This window comes from Pogoniulus pusillus, chromosome 17, assembly GCF_015220805.1.
Source record: "Pogoniulus pusillus isolate bPogPus1 chromosome 17, bPogPus1.pri, whole genome shotgun sequence".
Classification (NCBI taxonomy): Eukaryota; Metazoa; Chordata; class Aves; order Piciformes; family Lybiidae; genus Pogoniulus; species Pogoniulus pusillus.
Genome location: NC_087280.1, coordinates 3,251,372 through 3,268,280, shown reverse-complemented (window position 1 = coordinate 3,268,280; position 16,909 = coordinate 3,251,372). Strand labels below are relative to the sequence as shown.

The window sequence follows — 16,909 nt, the reverse complement described above, 5'->3', positions numbered from 1 at the left end:
ATAGAATCAGGCAGGTTGGAAGAGAGCTCCAAGCTCAGCCAGCCCAACCTAGCACCCAGCCCTGGGCAGTCATAGAAACAAGCAGGTGGGAAGAGAGCTCCAAGCTCAGCCAGCCCAACCTAGCACCCAGCCCTGGCCAAGCAGAGAACCAAGCAGGTGAGAAGAGAGCTCCAAGCTCACCCAGCCCAACCTAGCACCCAGCCCTGCCCAACCAACCAGACCATGGCACTAAGTGCCCCAGCCAGGCTTGGCTGCAACACCTCCAGCCACGGCCACTCCACCACCTCCCTGGGCAGCCCATTCCAATGCCAATCACTCTTTCTGCCAACAACTTCCTCCTCACAGCCAGCCCAGACCTGCCCTGCCACAGCTTCAGCCTGGGTCCCCTTCTTCTGCTGCTGCCTGCCTGGCAGCAGAGCCCAACCCCAGCTGGCTACAGCCTCCCTGCAGGCAGCTGCAGGCAGCAATGAGCTCTGCCCTGAGCCTCCTCTGCTGCAGGCTGCACCTCCCCAGCTCATAGGATGTCAGGGGTCGGAAGGGCCCCAAAGAGATCATCCAGTCCAACCCCCCCTGCCAGAGCAGGGCCACACAATCCAGCACAGATCACAGAGGAACACATCCAGACAGGCCCTGAAAGGCTCCAGAGAAGGAGACTCCACAACGTCCCTGGGGAGCCTGTTCCAGTGCTCTGTGACCCTTACAGCCAAGAAGTCCTCCCCTTGTTCTGAGGCAGAACCTCTTTTGCTCCCTCAGCCTCTCCTCACAGGGCTGTGCTCCGGGCCCCTCCCCAGCCTTGCTGCCCTTCTCTGGACACCTTCCCTCTTGAACGGAGGGGCCCAGAAGAGGACACAGCACTCCAGGTGTGGCCCGAGCAGCGCTGAGCAGAGGGCAGAGCGAACCTGCAGCCCCACGCCTGGCCCCGGCGCATTGCTGCACCCGAGGCGGGGGTGGAGGTGTCACCTCTGCCGCCCGGGGGACCTTCGGGAGGGGCGTGAAGTTAAGACACAGATACACCCCCACCCCCCCCCACCCCCCTTCACCCAGGATAATAAATGACCTGACACCGGGCTAAGACGCCGAGCAAACACACCTCAGGTGCAGCAACACCCTGGTATGCAGGGCCCCGCAGTGCTTCCCGGAGGAGCTCAGCTACAAGGGCGTGTGACAGGTTCCAGCACAACGGCTGAGAGCCTTCCAAGCCCCCTCTCCCCTCCTTGCCTCCCCCACCCCTCCCAGCGACGCTCCGCAGCCACCCTCGCCCACCAACTCCGCCGCCGCTCCCGAGGCGATGCCTCCCCCACGAGTGGGTTTTTTTGGCCTCGCAGCAAAAATCCTTCCCTGGCAGGGTCAGGGCTTAAAGACACCGACCGTAAGCAGAGGGAGAACAAGAAACCCCTCCAAGTTTTTACCCCCATTTTAAGACACACCGACCCCCCCCCCCCATACCCCCCACTCCCCAGCGCGGAGCTTTGCTTCGTTTTCGGTCTCTTCTCTCTCGCTCCTGGGCGAGGCAGGGGAAGGATTCGGTTTGAGCTTGGGGTTCCTCAGAGGCCAGGCTTTGTGTGGCCCGGGTTTGAAGCCCTGGGAGGGCACTTTCATTAAGTAAGGAGCCCCTCGATTTGCCTTTTCAACCCGCTCTGCCGGCAGCCTCCGTCGGTGAATGCTCGCCCGTGGGCTTGGGGGGCGGGGGGGGGACGGGACACGGACACACAAAACCCCCAACCGAACCCGAGGGTTTCCAACGCGGAAACCACCTGAAAGAGTTAAAGGGGTGAGAAAAAGCAGCTGAGGCTCCCAGCTCCCAGCTCAAGTCGGGGGTGAGGTCTTCCCGGGGGCGATAAAACAATTACAACAACTCCCAAGCCGCTCCGGTTTTACCGGAGACTTCCTTCCACGCCTCCTAACCGCCGCTAAACCAACGACCACCCCCCCAGCCACGCAAGGGACCTACCCGGGGAAGGACGGCTGCACTTGGCGGCCAAACGGCCCCACCCGTCCGAGCAACCGGCGAGCTCCAGCCCACCGCCTCCCGCTGCCCTACCGGCCCTCGGTGCAGGCCTAGCCCCGGGACCGGGACTCCCCACCCATTTCCTCGGCAGCGCCCCCTTCCTCCTCACCCCTCCGTCTCTCGGTATCGCCCCACCCGTCCCGTAGCCGCCCGGAATTCCCCGCCCCGCCGCGGCCAAGGGGACCGTTACCTCCCGCGGGCCCCGGGAGCGGGTCACTGCCGGCCCGAGCGCGGCCGCCTCAGCTTCGTAGGGCTCTTTCCTTCTTTTCCCCCCCCCCAACCCCCTCCTCACCCCGTACCGCCCCTCTTCAGCCCGGCCGGAAACGGAGGGGCGGCGGAGGCGGTGCCCAGCCGCAGAAGCTCCCTCCCCACTGCCGGGTACGGCCCCGGCAACGGAAGGGGAGTGCGGGCGGCGCACACCCGGAAGAGGCTTCAGGAGGCGGGGCCGCGGGGTCGGCCTGCAGCCAATCACAGAGCGAGGCGAGGGGCGGCTTCCGGGTGCCGGCGCTATAAAAGGCGGGGCGCGGGGCCACGCCGGGCAGTCGTTGTGCAGGCAGCGCCGCGGGGGGAGCGGAGTCGCGCAGGTGAGGGGCGGTGTGGTGCGGTGCGGTGCTGGAGCGAGGCCCCGGCATGGGGTCGTGGTTTGTCGAGCCTGGGAGGGAGGAAGAAGCCTGCTTTGCTTGGGGCTCGGGAGCCTTCTTTGATTGGAGCTCGGCTTTGTTCCCCCGGAGTCGCGGTAATGTGTTTGCGAGGGGCAGCCCTGCTGGGCCTCTCTCCCCGGGGAGGGGGCGGGAGGGAGGGGTCCGTGCTTGTCCTTGCCGGTTTTGCCCTTTCTCTGGGGTCTGCACGTACGCATGTGTGTCGTGGAAAGAGATGCCGTGCCTCCTTTCCGCGGAGGAGCCCTCTCTGGTGTTTGCAGTCGGGCACTGAGCTTTCTGTACAACGACCGTTCAAGCCTTCTCGGCTCTCTTACATGTCCTCTTCTACAGCACTTCGTGTTGGGGCTCTCTAATGTACTAAATCCTTTCAGGCATGGGGGGCAAGCGTTCAGGCTTCTTGGTGTTTCTGCACTGGTTCCTCTGTGGAGGGGCTCTAACGTATTCCCCTTCCCCACCTCAGGCCCAGTCAACATGGCAGATGAGGAGATTGCTGCTCTGGTGGTGGACAACGGCTCTGGCATGTGCAAGGCAGGCTTTGCGGGAGACGATGCCCCCCGTGCTGTGTTCCCTTCCATCGTGGGGCGCCCACGACATCAGGGGGTGATGGTGGGCATGGGGCAGAAGGACAGCTACGTGGGGGACGAAGCCCAGAGCAAGAGGGGCATCCTCACCCTGAAGTACCCCATTGAGCACGGCATCGTCACCAACTGGGACGACATGGAGAAGATTTGGCACCACACCTTCTACAACGAGCTGCGTGTGGCCCCGGAGGAGCACCCCGTCCTGCTCACTGAGGCCCCCTTGAACCCCAAGGCCAATCGGGAGAAGATGACCCAGATCATGTTCGAGACCTTCAACACCCCAGCGATGTACGTAGCCATCCAGGCTGTGCTGTCCCTCTACGCCTCCGGCCGCACCACTGGCATCGTGATGGACTCTGGGGACGGTGTCACCCATACGGTGCCCATCTACGAAGGCTACGCTCTGCCCCATGCCATCCTGCGCCTGGACTTGGCCGGCCGCGACCTGACCGACTACCTCATGAAGATCCTCACGGAGCGAGGCTACAGCTTCACCACCACGGCTGAGAGGGAGATTGTGCGAGACATCAAGGAGAAGCTCTGCTACGTTGCTCTGGACTTTGAGCAGGAGATGGCCACGGCAGCCTCTTCGTCCTCCCTGGAGAAGAGCTACGAGCTGCCCGACGGGCAGGTGATCACCATCGGCAACGAGCGCTTCCGATGCCCCGAGTCTATATTCCAGCCTTCCTTCCTGGGCATGGAGTCCTGCGGCATCCACGAGACCACCTTCAACTCCATCATGAAGTGCGACGTGGACATCAGGAAAGACCTGTACGCCAACACCGTGCTGTCTGGGGGCACCACCATGTACCCTGGCATCGCTGACAGGATGCAGAAGGAGATCACGGCCCTGGCACCCAGCACCATGAAGATCAAGATCATCGCCCCACCGGAGCGGAAATACTCCGTCTGGATCGGTGGCTCCATCCTGGCTTCTCTCTCCACCTTCCAGCAGATGTGGATCAGCAAGCAGGAGTACGACGAGTCTGGCCCTTCTATCGTCCATCGCAAGTGCTTCTAGAGGGACTGCTGGCGGTCACCCTGAGGGCCATCCTCGCCAGGACACGCCTAGGGACAGCTTGCTCCTCACCCACTGTCCCAGAATCACTACTCGACTGTTACTTACTTGGTGTTTGAGCTCTAACTCGTTGTGAAGATTCTCTGGTTAAGTGTCGGGTCCGCAAAGAGGAGGCTTAGGAAGAACAAGTAGCTAAGGTTGCATTTTAAGGTCCTGTTGGGATGTAGCTCTCCTCTGGTTGCTCCTCCTTGGCTCTGTGGGGCTGGGGAGCGGACAGGGCTTGTTTGCTTCTAGGTAGCACTGGTAGGTTGACACTAGAAGTTTAGACTTGTCACTTTTTAGGCTTGTCACAAGGTGCTCCTTGGTGAGAAAACAAATAAACTTCTTTGTGCTTAACTACTGTGAGATGGTTTTGCTTTCTTTCAGGGTGGGCCCTTCCATCTCCTGCCTGCAAAGCCTGTGCAAGTAGATGGGGTTTGGACTCGAACCTGACCTGTGTTGGAGCATGGGGAATGAGGATTTGGGGTAAATGCCTCACAAATGATGCGAGGGCACCTTTTAAAGCTGCTTTGGGCTGTGCAGACCATTTTGAGAGAGCTCTTGGGGAGGAAAGCTTGGCTGGTATGTGGCTCCTGCAGCCTTTCTGTACTTTGATGGTAACTTGGCTTTTTTTAGAACATAAACAACTCTTCTCGGGAGGAGTTGACGCCTTGGCATGGGTTCTGATGGCTGGAGGAGCGCAGCGGCAGACTCCTTTTTTGGGAGAGACAAGATGAAGCAGCAGATAGGGTCGGGAGAGGAGGGTCCTTCCTGCTCTGGGTGGGTGTCCGTAGGAGCCTCTCAGCTGCGGTGCGGGCTGGCAGCCCCTTAAATGAAGGATCGCGAACGAAGAGGCGGCTTAGCGCTTCCCCCGGCGACAAGGAGTCACGGCTGAAGGGCCGGCAGCTCCTTAAACGAAGTATCGCTACCCAAGAGGCGGCTCAGCGCTTTCCCTCCCGGCGACGAGGAGTCACGCCTGTCCCCTCGCATCCGCATTTAAACCCCCAGGCGGCCGCCTATTGGCTCGTCCCGCTTGCTGACAGCACGGCTAGCCAATCGGGGGCGGCTGCTCCGGGGCGTGTATGGGGGCAGCTCCTCCTCCTTTGGCGGGACAGCCCCTCCGGTTCCGGCGCGCCGCGGCGGAGGGGAGCCGAGAGCCGCGACCGGGGCTCGCCGGCTCGGAAGCTGCGCGGCGGAACAGCTCTGACGCATCCCGGGACTACGGCGGAGGGGAGCCGAGAGTCGCGGTCGGGGCTCGCCGGCTCGGGAGCTGCGCGGCGGGACGGCCCCTTCCGCTTCTGGCGCATCCCGGGCCCGGAGCGGAGCTGAGAGTCGCGGCCGAGGCTTGCCCGCTCGGGAGCTGCGCGGCGGCAGCGGGGCTGGCGCTGCCGGGACCCCGCGCTCCGCATCCTGCTCTGCGCTCCGGCGGCTCTGGGTGGCGGAAAGCGCCTACGGGCGGTGACCTGTCCTCGGCCGAGCGTGGAGCCCGGCACGGGTGTTTGTGCCTCTCCTCTGCCTTCTTTCTGCCTTCCCTTTGGCTTCAGATGATGCCTTCACGCTGAGGTAGGAGCCGTTAAAACCGGGCTGTGCGTTGGTCAGGCTTGCGGTTAAAAGGTCCGGTTAACGACAGAGCGCTTCGCTTCGGTTTGCTTTTTTCCCCCCCTCCCCCTCCCTTTCCAGAGCTTTCCGAGGTCTTTCAGCTTGACTCGCTTGCCATGGCCCTACCGGAGTGGCACATCGCGGTGAAGCTGGCAGACCAACCCCTGGCTCCCAAATCCATCTTGCGTTTGCCGGAGACAGAGCTGGGAGAATGCCCCCTCGGTGGCTGCAGCATCTCCTACCTCAAGCAGCTGATCACAGGCAGGCTGCAGGAGTCTGTCCCGGACCCTGAGCTCATCGGTAAGGTGCTCGCCTGGGTCGTGGTGAAGGTTTTACTACCTTCTGCCTCTCCCTGGTGCTGCTGGGTGGGTGGGAAGATGTGGCACAGGCAGTGTGAGTGCTCGGCATAGACTCACCCAATTGTGGTGTTTGGAGAAGCCCTTTAAGACAGTCATGGAATGGTTTAGGTTGGAAGGGACCTCAAAGCTCAGTCAGTTCCATCCCCCCCTGCTATTTGCAGGGACACCTCCTGCATGAACAGGTTGCTCAAGGCCTCATCCAAGCTGGTCCTGAACATCTCCAGGGAGGTTGTGGAGCACAGAATCACCCAAGGTGATCTTTGATTGGGTGATTCTGTGCTCCACAACCTCCCTGGGCAACCTGTGCCAGTGTCTCACCACCCTCAACCTGTGCCAGTCTCACCACCCTCGACCTGTGCCAGTGTCTCACCACCCTCACTCCTAACATCCACTTTCAGTCTCCCCTCTGCCACTTCAAACCCATTCCTCCTCATCCTGTCATGACCAGACCTTGTCAATAGTCCCTCCCCAGCCTTCCTGTAGGCCTCCTTCAGGTACTGGAAGGCCACTCTAAGCCTTCCCCATCTCTTTTAGCCTGTTCTCACAGCAGAAGTGCTTCAGCCCTCTTAGGACCTTCCTGGCCTCCTCTGGACTGGCTCCAACAGTTTCATGTCCTTCCTATCCAACCATTCCCTAGCTCTAACCAAGGCTGGTGCTAAACCGTGGCCCTCAGCACCACAGCTCTGCCTCTTGGAAGCACCTTCTGGGATGAGGATTCAGCCACCTCCTTGGGCAGCCTGTTCCAGTGCTTGAGAAACCTTTCAGTGAAGAAATTTTCTTCTGATGTCCAACCTAAACCTCCCCTGGTGCAAGTTGAGGCTGTTTCATCTTGTCCTTTGTTCCTAGGAAGAAGAAATCATCCCAACATCCTACTGACTCCAATCTCCTTTCAGGGACTTGTAGAGAGCAATGAGGTCTCCCCTCAGACCCCTCTTCTCCAGACTAAACCTCAGCTGCTCCTCACCAGCCCTGCTTTCCAGACCTTTCAACAGGTTCATTGAGGGACTGGAGCAGGTCCAGAGAAAGGCAGTGTCCACCTTGGAGTGAGGGGGGCCCCCCCAAAACTGACCCCAGTCCTCAAAGCGTGGCTTCACCAGGACCACACTCCCTTCCCTGCTGCTGGCCTCACTCTTGCTGAGTCAGGCCAGGATGCTGTTGGCCTCCTTGGCCACCTGAGCACGCTGCTGGCTCATCATTGGCCAGCTGTTGACTGCCACCCCCAGGTCTTTCTCTGCTGGACAGCTTCCAGCCACTCTGCCAGGAGCATTCCTGAGGTGCTTGTGACCCAAGTGCCTTGGCCCCGTTGGGACAAAGCCAGTGGGAGGAGGTTCAGGTTTCTCTGTAGAGCCTCCCTGCTCTCCAGCAGAGCCACACTCCCTCCCCTGAAGAGGTGTTTATCTTGGGGTGTTTCTGTCTCCTAGATCTGATCTACTGTGGCCGTAAGCTGAGGGATGATCAGACCCTGGATTTCTATGGCATCCAGTCTGGCTCCACCGTGCACGTCCTGCGCAAGTCCTGGCCTGAGCCTGATCAGAAACCAGGTGAGGAGAAGGAGGAGGAGGAGGATCCAGTGCAGGTCATCACTTAGGACTCCTTGGGATGTGCTTGAGGAGGAGCTTCTCTTGTGGCTTGTGGCCTGATGCAAGGGTTGGGGGAGGAACTGACTGATGGCTCTGGCAGCAGTCGCTGGGCGTTGAGTTTCCTTGCTAATGGGAGAGCTAAGGAATGAGCTTTGGCATGCAGAGGGCAAACTGTGACCAGTTTGAGGGTGTTGCCAGAGAGCTGGGAGCAAAGGAGGTGGTTGCTCTGCTGCAGGGGGGTGTGTCCTTGGCCTGCTGAGTTAGTTTGGAGCTGTGGCTTTAACACAACTTGCCCTGCTCAGGAGGATGTAGCTCTCTGTTCACATCTGGGAGCTGAGAGCACAGCTGCTTCAGACGTTTCCAGCCATTAGCCCTGCCCTCTTTGGATGAGTTGTGTCTAGGGTGGGCATTAGAGCACCCCAGTGATAAGCAAAGCAGCTAGTGAAGCTGGCAGAGGGGCACCAACCTTTTGCCCTGATGTTGTTCCTCCCTCAGAGCCCGTGGACAAGGTGGCAGCAGTACGGGAGTTCCGCGTCCTCCACACTGCCCTGCACAGCAGCCCTGCCTACAGAGATGCAGTGAGTTGTGGGGGGGGGAGGGCTCTGTGGTTGTGCTTCAGGGTGTCTGTCCTGTCTCTAGGAAGAGAGTCCCAGGTGGAGCCTTGCTGTGTGACACTTCTGATCTCCTCTGGTTTCCCTGGCAGGTCTTCAAAATGCTGGGGAACAAGGAGTCGCTGGATCAGATTATCATAGCTACTCCTGGCCTCAGCAGTGACCCTGTTGCTTTGGGTGAGTCACAGAACTGTCAGGGCTGGAAGGGACCCCAAGAATCAGCCAGTTCCAGCCCCCCTGCCATGGGTAGGGACACTTCACACTAGATCAGGCTGCCCAGAGCTACATCCAGCCTGGCCTTGAACTGCTAGGGGTGAAGCTTCTAGCACCTCCCTGGGCAACCTGTGCCAGTCTCATCACACTCATGCTCAAGAACTTCTTCCTAACATCTAATCTAAATCTGCCCTCCTCTACCTTGGATCCATTCCCCCCAGTCCTATCCCTGCCTGACACCCTCAAAAGTCCCTCCTCAGCTTTCTTGTAGCCCCCTTCAGATACTGAAAGGCCACAACAAGGTCACCTTGGAGCCCATTCCAGACTGAATAGCCCCAAATTTCTCATCCTGTCCCCATAGCAGAGCAGCTTCATCCCTCTGACCATCCTCATGACCTTTCTCTGGACACGTTCCAGCACCTCCAGATCTTTCCTGTAACAGAGCCTCCAGAACTGGACACAGTGCTCCAGGTGAGCTCTCTGAGCCAGAGAGCAGCAGGCACTGCAGCATCACCTCCCTTGACCTGCTGCCCACACTTGATGCAACCCAGGTTGGCTTTCTGGGCTGCAGGTGCACACTGCTGGCTCATGTTGAGCTTCTCATCCACCAGCAACCCCCAAGTCCCTTTCTTCAGGGCTGCTCTCAACCCAGTCACTGCCCAGACTCTATCAGTGCTTGGGATTGCCCCAAGGCTGGTCCCTTGAGGGACTCCACTTGTCACTGGCCTCCATTTGGACATGGACCTGCTGACAGCCACCCTTTGAGTGTCCAGATGGGATCCAGAGGATCCAAGGAAAAAACAATAAAGGTGGATTCATTGGATTTCATTCCTGGCACAGGGAAAGGGGGACAAAGTGGAGCATAACAATCAGTGCCTGCTTAGGCATCAGTTGTACTCCCATGGTAGTGTTTGGGATAGATTCCCCATGGAATGCTTTAGGCTGGAAGGGACCTTTAGTCCAGCCTCACTGCAATCAGCAGGGACATCTGCAGCCAGAAAAAGGTTGCTCACAGGCCCAAACAGCCTCTGGTTGCTCAGAGGCACAAACAAACCCTGCAGTGGTTCCAGGGATGGGACATCTCCCACCTCTGTGTCAAACATCTTCTTTCCAGTCTGAATCTCCCTCTTTTAGTCCAAACCATCACCCCTTGTCCTGTCTCAACAGGCCCTACTTCAAAGTCTGTCCCCAGCTCTCTGACTGGCCCCTGTTGAGCATTGAAAGGCCACCAGAAGGACTCCCAGGATGGAGCCTTCTCTTCTCCAGGCTGAACAAGCCCAGCTCTTCCAGCCTGGTCTCACAGCAGAGCCCTTCCAGCCCTGCCAGCATTGCTGTGGCCTCCTCTGGCCCTGCACCAGCAGGTTCCTGTCTGTGCTGTGCTGAGGACTCCAGATCTGGCCCCAGCACTGCAGGGGGGGTTTCAACAGAGCACAGCAGAGGAGCAGAATCCCCTCCCTGCCCCTGCTGCCCACACTGCTGGGGATCAGCCCAGAACAGGGCAGGGGCTGGGCTGGCTGCACTTGATGCCAGCTCATATCCAGCTTCTCACCTGCCCTGCACCCCAAAGCCTTTCTCTGCAGGGCTGCTCTCCAGGCCTTCATCCACAGCCTGGGTTGTTACAGGGGACTACCCTGAGCCAGTAGCAGACTTTGTCCTTGGTGTTTTTGAACCTTCTGAGGTTCACACAGACCTACTTCTCAGAGAGGAATTGAGGACCATGGAGCCCAGCAAACGTGGGATGCTTTTCTCCTGCTACAGAGGTTCACAGAGAGGCTCATTAAATTCATCCTGCTGCTTCTGGCCCAGGGTTTTGCAGCCTGCTTGACACACTGAGGCAGGTAGAATGAGGGATGGACTCGTGTGTGTCCCCCCATAACCTTGACTGGAGTGATCTGAGTGCTGGGTTTGATCGTGACCATAAGGTGGAGCTGTCAGCGCTGGATGTGCTGGGAAAGCAAAAGTCTCTCCAGGCAGATGCAAAGAGCTTGGGAAAGAACAATGCAGAAGTGTTTGTGGTGGTGACTCAGCCCCTGAAAAGACAATCACCTCTTTTGGGCGTTTGTTTTTCTCTTGGCTTCTTGTTTGCCCGGCTCCTGTTCCTCATATCCTCTCTCTCACACTCCTCATGTTTCCTCTTCCCTCTCAGGAGTCCTGCAGGACAAAGATCTCTTCTCAGTCTTTGCAGACCCCAACATGCTGGACACGTAAGTTGAGCTCAGCTGGTGCAGTGACTAAGCAGTGCCTTTGTTGTGGGGGCTGCTTCTCTCAGGGGGTGAGAGAGTTCTGCTCCTGCCTGCCAGGAAGGGAACACCAAGCTGGAGATTCAGGTGTGCAGGTCTCATCTGCCCTCTTGAGCACAGCAGGTTGTCCCTCAGTGACCACAGCTGCAAGTGATAAAGTGACCCCTTCAGTGGCAATAATGCTGCAAGGAGAGGAGAGGAGAGGAGGGGAAAGCTGTAAGCCTTCCTTTGTTGGATGTTTTATTCCTGGGCTGTGCTGAGGTGAATGGGTCTGATTGAAGGGGCAGGTGAGGAGGAGAGAGCAAGGCAGGAGGGCAGTTAGTGTGCAGGGCCAGCTTGGAAGCAGGCCTGCAAGAGGGCTTTTCTGATGCCCTGGTGCTGCAGGACCACTTCCACCTTCCCTTTCACACAGTCTCGCAGTGGAAGGGACCTCCAAAAGCCATCCCTTCAGGGGGGACACTTTCCTCAGCAGCTGGCACTTTGGCACCCATCTCACCCCCCTGTTGGGTTAAGGACACCTGGCAGGGCACCAGGCCATCATCACCTCCTGCAGATGGTCTGTTCACATCTGGGGCTGGTTGCTCCCAGCAGAGTTGCTCCTGTGAGAGCTTTGAGGCTGGTTTCAAGGTGCCACATGGAGCACCCTGGAGAGATGACAGAATGGGCTGGATTGGAAGGGACCTCCAAAGGCCACACAGCCCAAGCTCCTCTGCAGTCAGCAGGGGCATCCTCAGCCAGATCAGGTTGCTCAGAGCCCTGTCAAGCCTTCCCTTGAGTATCCCCAGAACCCCAACCCACCTCCCTGGGCAGCCTGTTGCAGCATTCCACCACCCTCATGGTGCAGAACTGCTGATGTTTGTGGCTGGACAGGCAGAGGCAGAGGTGTTTGGTGCAGGTAGTGCCTCTGGCTGTGCCCCAGCTGCTTTGCCAGCCTTGAGCTCTTCGTTTCCCAGTTGCCCTGTGCATATCATTCTTCTGCTCTCTCCCTGCAGGCTAATCCCAGCCCACCCTGCTCTGGTCAATGCCATTGTCCTGGTGCTGCACTCAGTGGCTGGCAGCACTCCCTTGCCAGCCCCTGAGACCTCCTCTCGTGCCATGTCCTCTGGCTCCTACCGTGACATGCCAGGTATGGGCAGCCACAGCCTCACCCCTAGGCTGGCAGGAGGAGAGATCTGGGTTCCTCTGCCAGGGGGTTGGCATAGAACCATAAAGGTTGGGAAAGACCTCCACAAGACTGAGTTCAGCCATTCACCCAACGCTGCCAACTCCACCACTGAGCTGTGTCCCTCAGCACCACCTCTGCATGGCTTTTTATTCCTTCCACAGGTGGGAACTCCACCACCTCCTTGGGCAGCCTCTTTTGAGGGCTTTACCACTCTTTCAGGGGAGAAATTGTTCCTGATGGCCAACCTAAACCTCCCTGGGGTCAACTTGAGGCTGTTTCCTCTTGTTCCTTGGGAGAAGAGACCAATCCTCACCTCATCCCAACCTCCTTTCAGGAACCTATAGAGAGCAATGAGATCTTCACTCAGCCTCCTCTTCTCCAGGCTGCCCAATCTCACCTCCCTCAGCTGCTTCTCCCCAGCCCCTTCCCCAGCTTTGCTGCCCTTCTCTGGACCTCCTCCACTCCCTCAGTGTTGTTGCCCTGATTTCCAGCCCCTTCCCCAGCTTTGCTGTCCTTCTCTGGACCTCCTCCTCTCCCTCAGTGTTGTTGTCTGTTCTCCAGCCCCTTTCCCAGCTTTGCTGCCCTTCTCTGGACCTCCTCCACTCCCTCAGTGTTGTTGCCCTGATTTCCAGCCCCTTCCCCAGCTTTTTCTGCCCTTCTCTGGACCTCCTCCACTCCCTCAGTGTTGTTGCCCTGATTTCCAGCCCCTTCCCCAGCTTTGCTGCCCTTCTCTGGACCTCCTCCAGTCCCTCAGTGTTGTTGCCCTGATTTCCAGCCCCTTCCCCAGCTTCATTGCCCTTCTCTGGACCTCCTCCAGTCCCTCAGTGTTGTTGCCTGTTCTCCAGCCCCTTCCCCATCCTCATTGCCCTTCTCTGGACCTCCTCCACTCCCTCAAAGTTGTTTTGTGGAGTGGTGAGCCCCAAACTGAACCTAATACTCGAGCTGTGGCCTCACCAGTGCTGAGTAGAGTGGAACAATCCCTGCCCTCCTCCATAGACTTCTCACCTGCTTTTCTCCATCTGTTTCTTCTCCTCCTTTCTTTTGCAGGTGGCTTTTTGTTTGAAGGTCTGTCTGATGATGAAGATGACTTCCACCAGGTAAGCAGGCAGGTTTGGTGGAACTGCTGCCTTGTTGGGGGTGGGGGGGTGTGTGAAGTGAGTTGCAACTTTCCTCTCTTCCTGGTTCTCTCTGCTCTGGTTCTTAGGGGTGTTGTGAAGCCAAACATCTTGATCATGGCATGCTTGGATGCTGTCCCTGTTAGGAAACATGGAAGTGTTGGTTCCCTGCCCTTCTTCTGCAATGGGAAGGAGTTTGTCCCCTCCAAATTTCAGAACCTAGGCCAAAAAAGCCTGTCAGCAGCCAGTTGTTCTGTTACAGGCTAATAACACTTGGTTGCATGCAAAGATTGACTGCCAGTTTCTGTGGTTTTGGAAGAGCTGAGGCTGTGTGTGGGGGAAAAAAGGCATCTCCTGTCCTGTTTATGTCCTAAAATCTCCATGCTTGGATGCTGGGAGAGTTGTAGGGTAAAGGATGCCTGGGAATGAGCAGGTGAGTCAGACTGTACTGGCATGTGGATAACAGGATCCATGTGCAGCAGGGCAGGGGAGGGGTTGGCCCTGCTGGAAAGCAGCTCAGTCCACAGAGTGCTGGTGGGCAACAGAGGTCATCAGGAGTCAGCAGTGTGGCCAAGAAGGTCTGTGGTGTCCTGATGTGCACTAAGAAGAGTGTGATCAGCAGGACAAGGGAGGTTCTCCTCTCCCTCTGCTCTGTCCTGGTGAGGCCATCTCTGCAGTGTTGTGTCCAGTGCTGGGCTCCCCACTTCAAGAGAGACAGGGAACTGCTGGAGAGAGTCCAGGGGAGGCTACAGAGCTGCTGAGGGGCCTGGAGCATCTGAGGAGCAAAGGCTGAGAGCCCTGGGGCTGGTGAGCCTGCGGAAGAGCAGCCCCAGGGGGGATCTGAGCAGTGCTCAGCAAGAGCCAAAGGCTGGGGGCCAGGGGATGGCTCCAGACTCTTCTCAGAGGTGCCCAGTGGCTGGACAAGAGCCAGTGGGCACAAACTGGAATCCAGAAGGTTCCATCTGAAGAGGAGGAGACACTTGTTTGGTGTGAAGGTGCTGGAGGCCTGGAGCAGGCTGCCCAGAGAGGTTGTGGAGTCTCCTTCCCTGGAGAGCTTCCAACCCCACCTGAACACTGTGCTGCTGAGCAAGCTGCTGTGGCTGCCCTGCGTCAGCTGGAGGGGTTGGAGGGGATGATCTCCAGAGGTCCTTTCCGTCCTCCAGCATGCTCAGGGTGCTTGTTCCTTCCCTCCATGCAGAGCACAAGGTCCACACCATCCAGCAGCACCTCTGGCTCCAGGCCAGCCTCCCTTGGCTACGCCGGGGCAGCTGGACCCAGGCCCATCACCCAGAGCGAGCTGGCGACGGCGCTGGCCCTGGCGAGCACCCCGGAGAGCAGCTCCCACACACCCACCCCTGGCACCCAGGTACAGAGGCAGGGCAGCGGCTGGGGGCACCCTCCTGGGCTGTAGTATGATGCTCTGGAGCAGGGGATGGAGTCCAGCAGCAGTGAGTGTGCAGGTGACACCAAGCTAGGAGCAGCTGTGGAGCTGTGGGAGGGTAGCAGAGCCCTGCAGAGGGACCTGGCCAGGCTGCATGGGTGGGCAGAGGCCAATGGGATGAGACTGAACAAGGCCAAGGGCAGGGTTGTGCACTTTGGCCACAACAACCCCAAGCAGCACTAGAGGCTGGGGCCAGAGTGGCTGAGAGCAGGCAGGCAGAGAGGGAGCTGGGGGTGGTGGCAGAGAGGAGCTGCAGAGGAGGCAGCAGTGCCCAGGTGGGCAGCAGAGCCAATGGCATCCTGGGCTGGCTCAGGAGCAGTGTGGGCAGCAGGACAAGGGAGGTTCTTGTGCCCCTGTGCTCAGCACTGCTCAGGCCATCCCTGCAGTGCTGTGTCCAGCTCTGGACTCCTGCATTGCAGAGAGCTGCTGAGGTGCTGGAAGGTGTTTGGAGAAGGGCAGCAAGGCTGGGGAGGGGCCTGGAGCACAGCCCTGTGAGGAGAGGCTGAGGGAGCTGGGGGTGTGCAGCCTGCAGCAGAGGAGGCTCAGGGCAGAGCTCATTGCTGCCTGCAGCTGCCTGCAGGGAGGCTGTAGCCAGGTGGGGTTGGGCTCTGGTGCCAGGCAGCCAGCAGCAGCAGAAGGGGACCCAGGCTGAAGCTGTGGCAGGGCAGGTCTGGGCTGGCTGTGAGGAGGAAGTTGCTGGCAGAGAGAGTGATTGGCACTGGAATGGGCTGCCCAGGGAGGTGGTGGAGTGGCCGTGGCTGGAGGTGTTGCAGCCAAGCCTGGCTGGGGCACTTAGTGCCATGGTCTGGTTGGTTGGGCAGGGCTGGGTGCTAGGTTGGGCTGGCTGAGCCTGGAGCTCTCTTCCAACCTGCTTGGTTCTGTGATGTGATTCACTCCTTTATTTCCTCCTGGCTGAGCTCTCTTCCATGTGGGCTGGGGGGGATAGGCTGGTGGAGTGCAGCAGCCATGGCTCTGTTTCCTCTGGCAAGTCTTGTGATGCATCTACAACTTCTTTCCTTGCAGGGTCACTCCTCTGGGACCTCCCCAATGTCATCCAGCGTGCAGTCAGGAACACCTATCACCAATGACCTCTTCAGCCAGGCCTTACAGCATGCCCTGCAGGCCTCAGGGCAGCCCAGCTTGCAGGTTGGTGTCACGGCCTCATCTTTCAGCCCCTTCACCTCACTGAGTGATGCCAGAGTGCAGGTGGTCGTTCCAGCTGCCTCCTGAGGCAGAAGGTGAAGCTGGAGGCATCACTGGAGAGTGACTTCTGGGAGGCCTGATAGATCTTGCCAAAAGCACTGAGTGGAAATGGGGCTGGGGGGGAGCTGGCAGCAAAACTTTCAGCCTCAGGATCTGCGCTTGTGAAGCTGGAGAGGGGAGTGGGAGAAGGCAAGATGTGAGAGCAGGCTGTGGGGAAGGTTGGTTGGTTCCTGCTTGGACTCTGGCTCCTCCTCTTAGCTGTTGTTTCCTTGCCTGCAGAGCCAGTGGCAGCCACAGCTCCAGCAGCTGCGGGACATGGGCATCCACGACGACGAGCTAAGCCTCCGAGCCCTGCAGGCCACTGGAGGGGACATTCAGGCTGCTCTGGAGCTTATCTTTGCTGGTGGAGCTCCATAGCTTTGTGGCCAGGAGAGGCTGGACTGGTGAGTTGCACTGAGGCAGCTGTCACCTTCCTTGGCCTGGGAACCTGGGTCCAAACCTCTCTCTGCACTGGGGTTCAGAGATGAGACCTCAGACCTTTATCCAGTCTGTTTCCTCTGTCTTTGACCTGTCAGCATCCTCTGCTGCCTGATGTTTCATTCCTGCCCACCTGATGTGTTGCTTGTTATGCTGTTGTGCTCCCTCAGACTCTATTAAATGGACTTGCATTTGCTTGGCTCCTGGCTGGGTTGTCATCTGTCCTGGCTTGTCTGCAGTGGAAGAACCTGAAGGAAGGAAAGCAGAGAGAAGGTTTTTGTCTGTGGCAGGGCAGCAGAGGGCTCCAACACAGCAAAGATGAGGGTTGGGCTGGAGCTGACCTCCACAGCCATCCTGGCAGGAGAACAGAACTGATCAAGCAAAGCCTGGCTGAGGCACTTAGTACCATGGTCTGGTTGACTGGATAGGACTGGAGGATATTGTGGACTGGATGAGCTTGGAGGTCTCTTCCAGCCTGGTTGATTCTATGATTGTGTTAGAGGTCTTCATCTGGAGTTCTGTGTCCAGTCCTGGGCTCCCCAGTTGAGGAGGGACAGGGAACTGCTGGAGAGAGTACAGCAAAGGGCTACCAAGATGCTTA

At 58.6% G+C, this 16,909-nt stretch overlaps 2 protein-coding genes across 3 annotated transcripts; both read left to right on the top strand.

The window, feature by feature from the left end:
• The first annotated feature begins 2,517 nt into the window (after positions 1-2,517).
• On the top strand, positions 2,518-4,662 carry LOC135182803 (actin, cytoplasmic type 5). 2 transcript variants are annotated; one of them, XM_064157260.1, is made up of 2 exons: positions 2,518-2,592; positions 3,128-4,662. In XM_064157260.1, exon 2 carries the CDS (start codon positions 3,139-3,141, stop codon positions 4,267-4,269), a length of 1,131 nt encoding a protein of 376 aa, XP_064013330.1. In that variant the 5' UTR covers positions 2,518-2,592; positions 3,128-3,138; the 3' UTR covers positions 4,270-4,662. The 2 variants fall into 2 exon arrangements, with proteins under 2 accessions (XP_064013330.1, XP_064013329.1); XM_064157259.1 differs by lacking the exon at positions 2,518-2,592 and adding an exon at positions 2,661-2,744.
• Positions 4,663-4,741: 79 nt separating this feature from the next.
• On the top strand, positions 4,742-16,509 carry UBL7 (ubiquitin like 7). The gene is made up of 11 exons (XM_064157261.1): positions 4,742-5,868; positions 5,986-6,204; positions 7,685-7,804; positions 8,339-8,421; positions 8,547-8,631; positions 10,814-10,871; positions 11,900-12,033; positions 13,120-13,169; positions 14,386-14,553; positions 15,652-15,774; positions 16,111-16,509. The coding sequence occupies exons 2-11, from the start codon at positions 6,021-6,023 to the stop codon at positions 16,246-16,248; spliced, it is 1,143 nt and encodes a 380-aa protein (XP_064013331.1). The 5' UTR covers positions 4,742-5,868; positions 5,986-6,020; the 3' UTR covers positions 16,249-16,509.
• Positions 16,510-16,909: the final 400 nt, after the last annotated feature.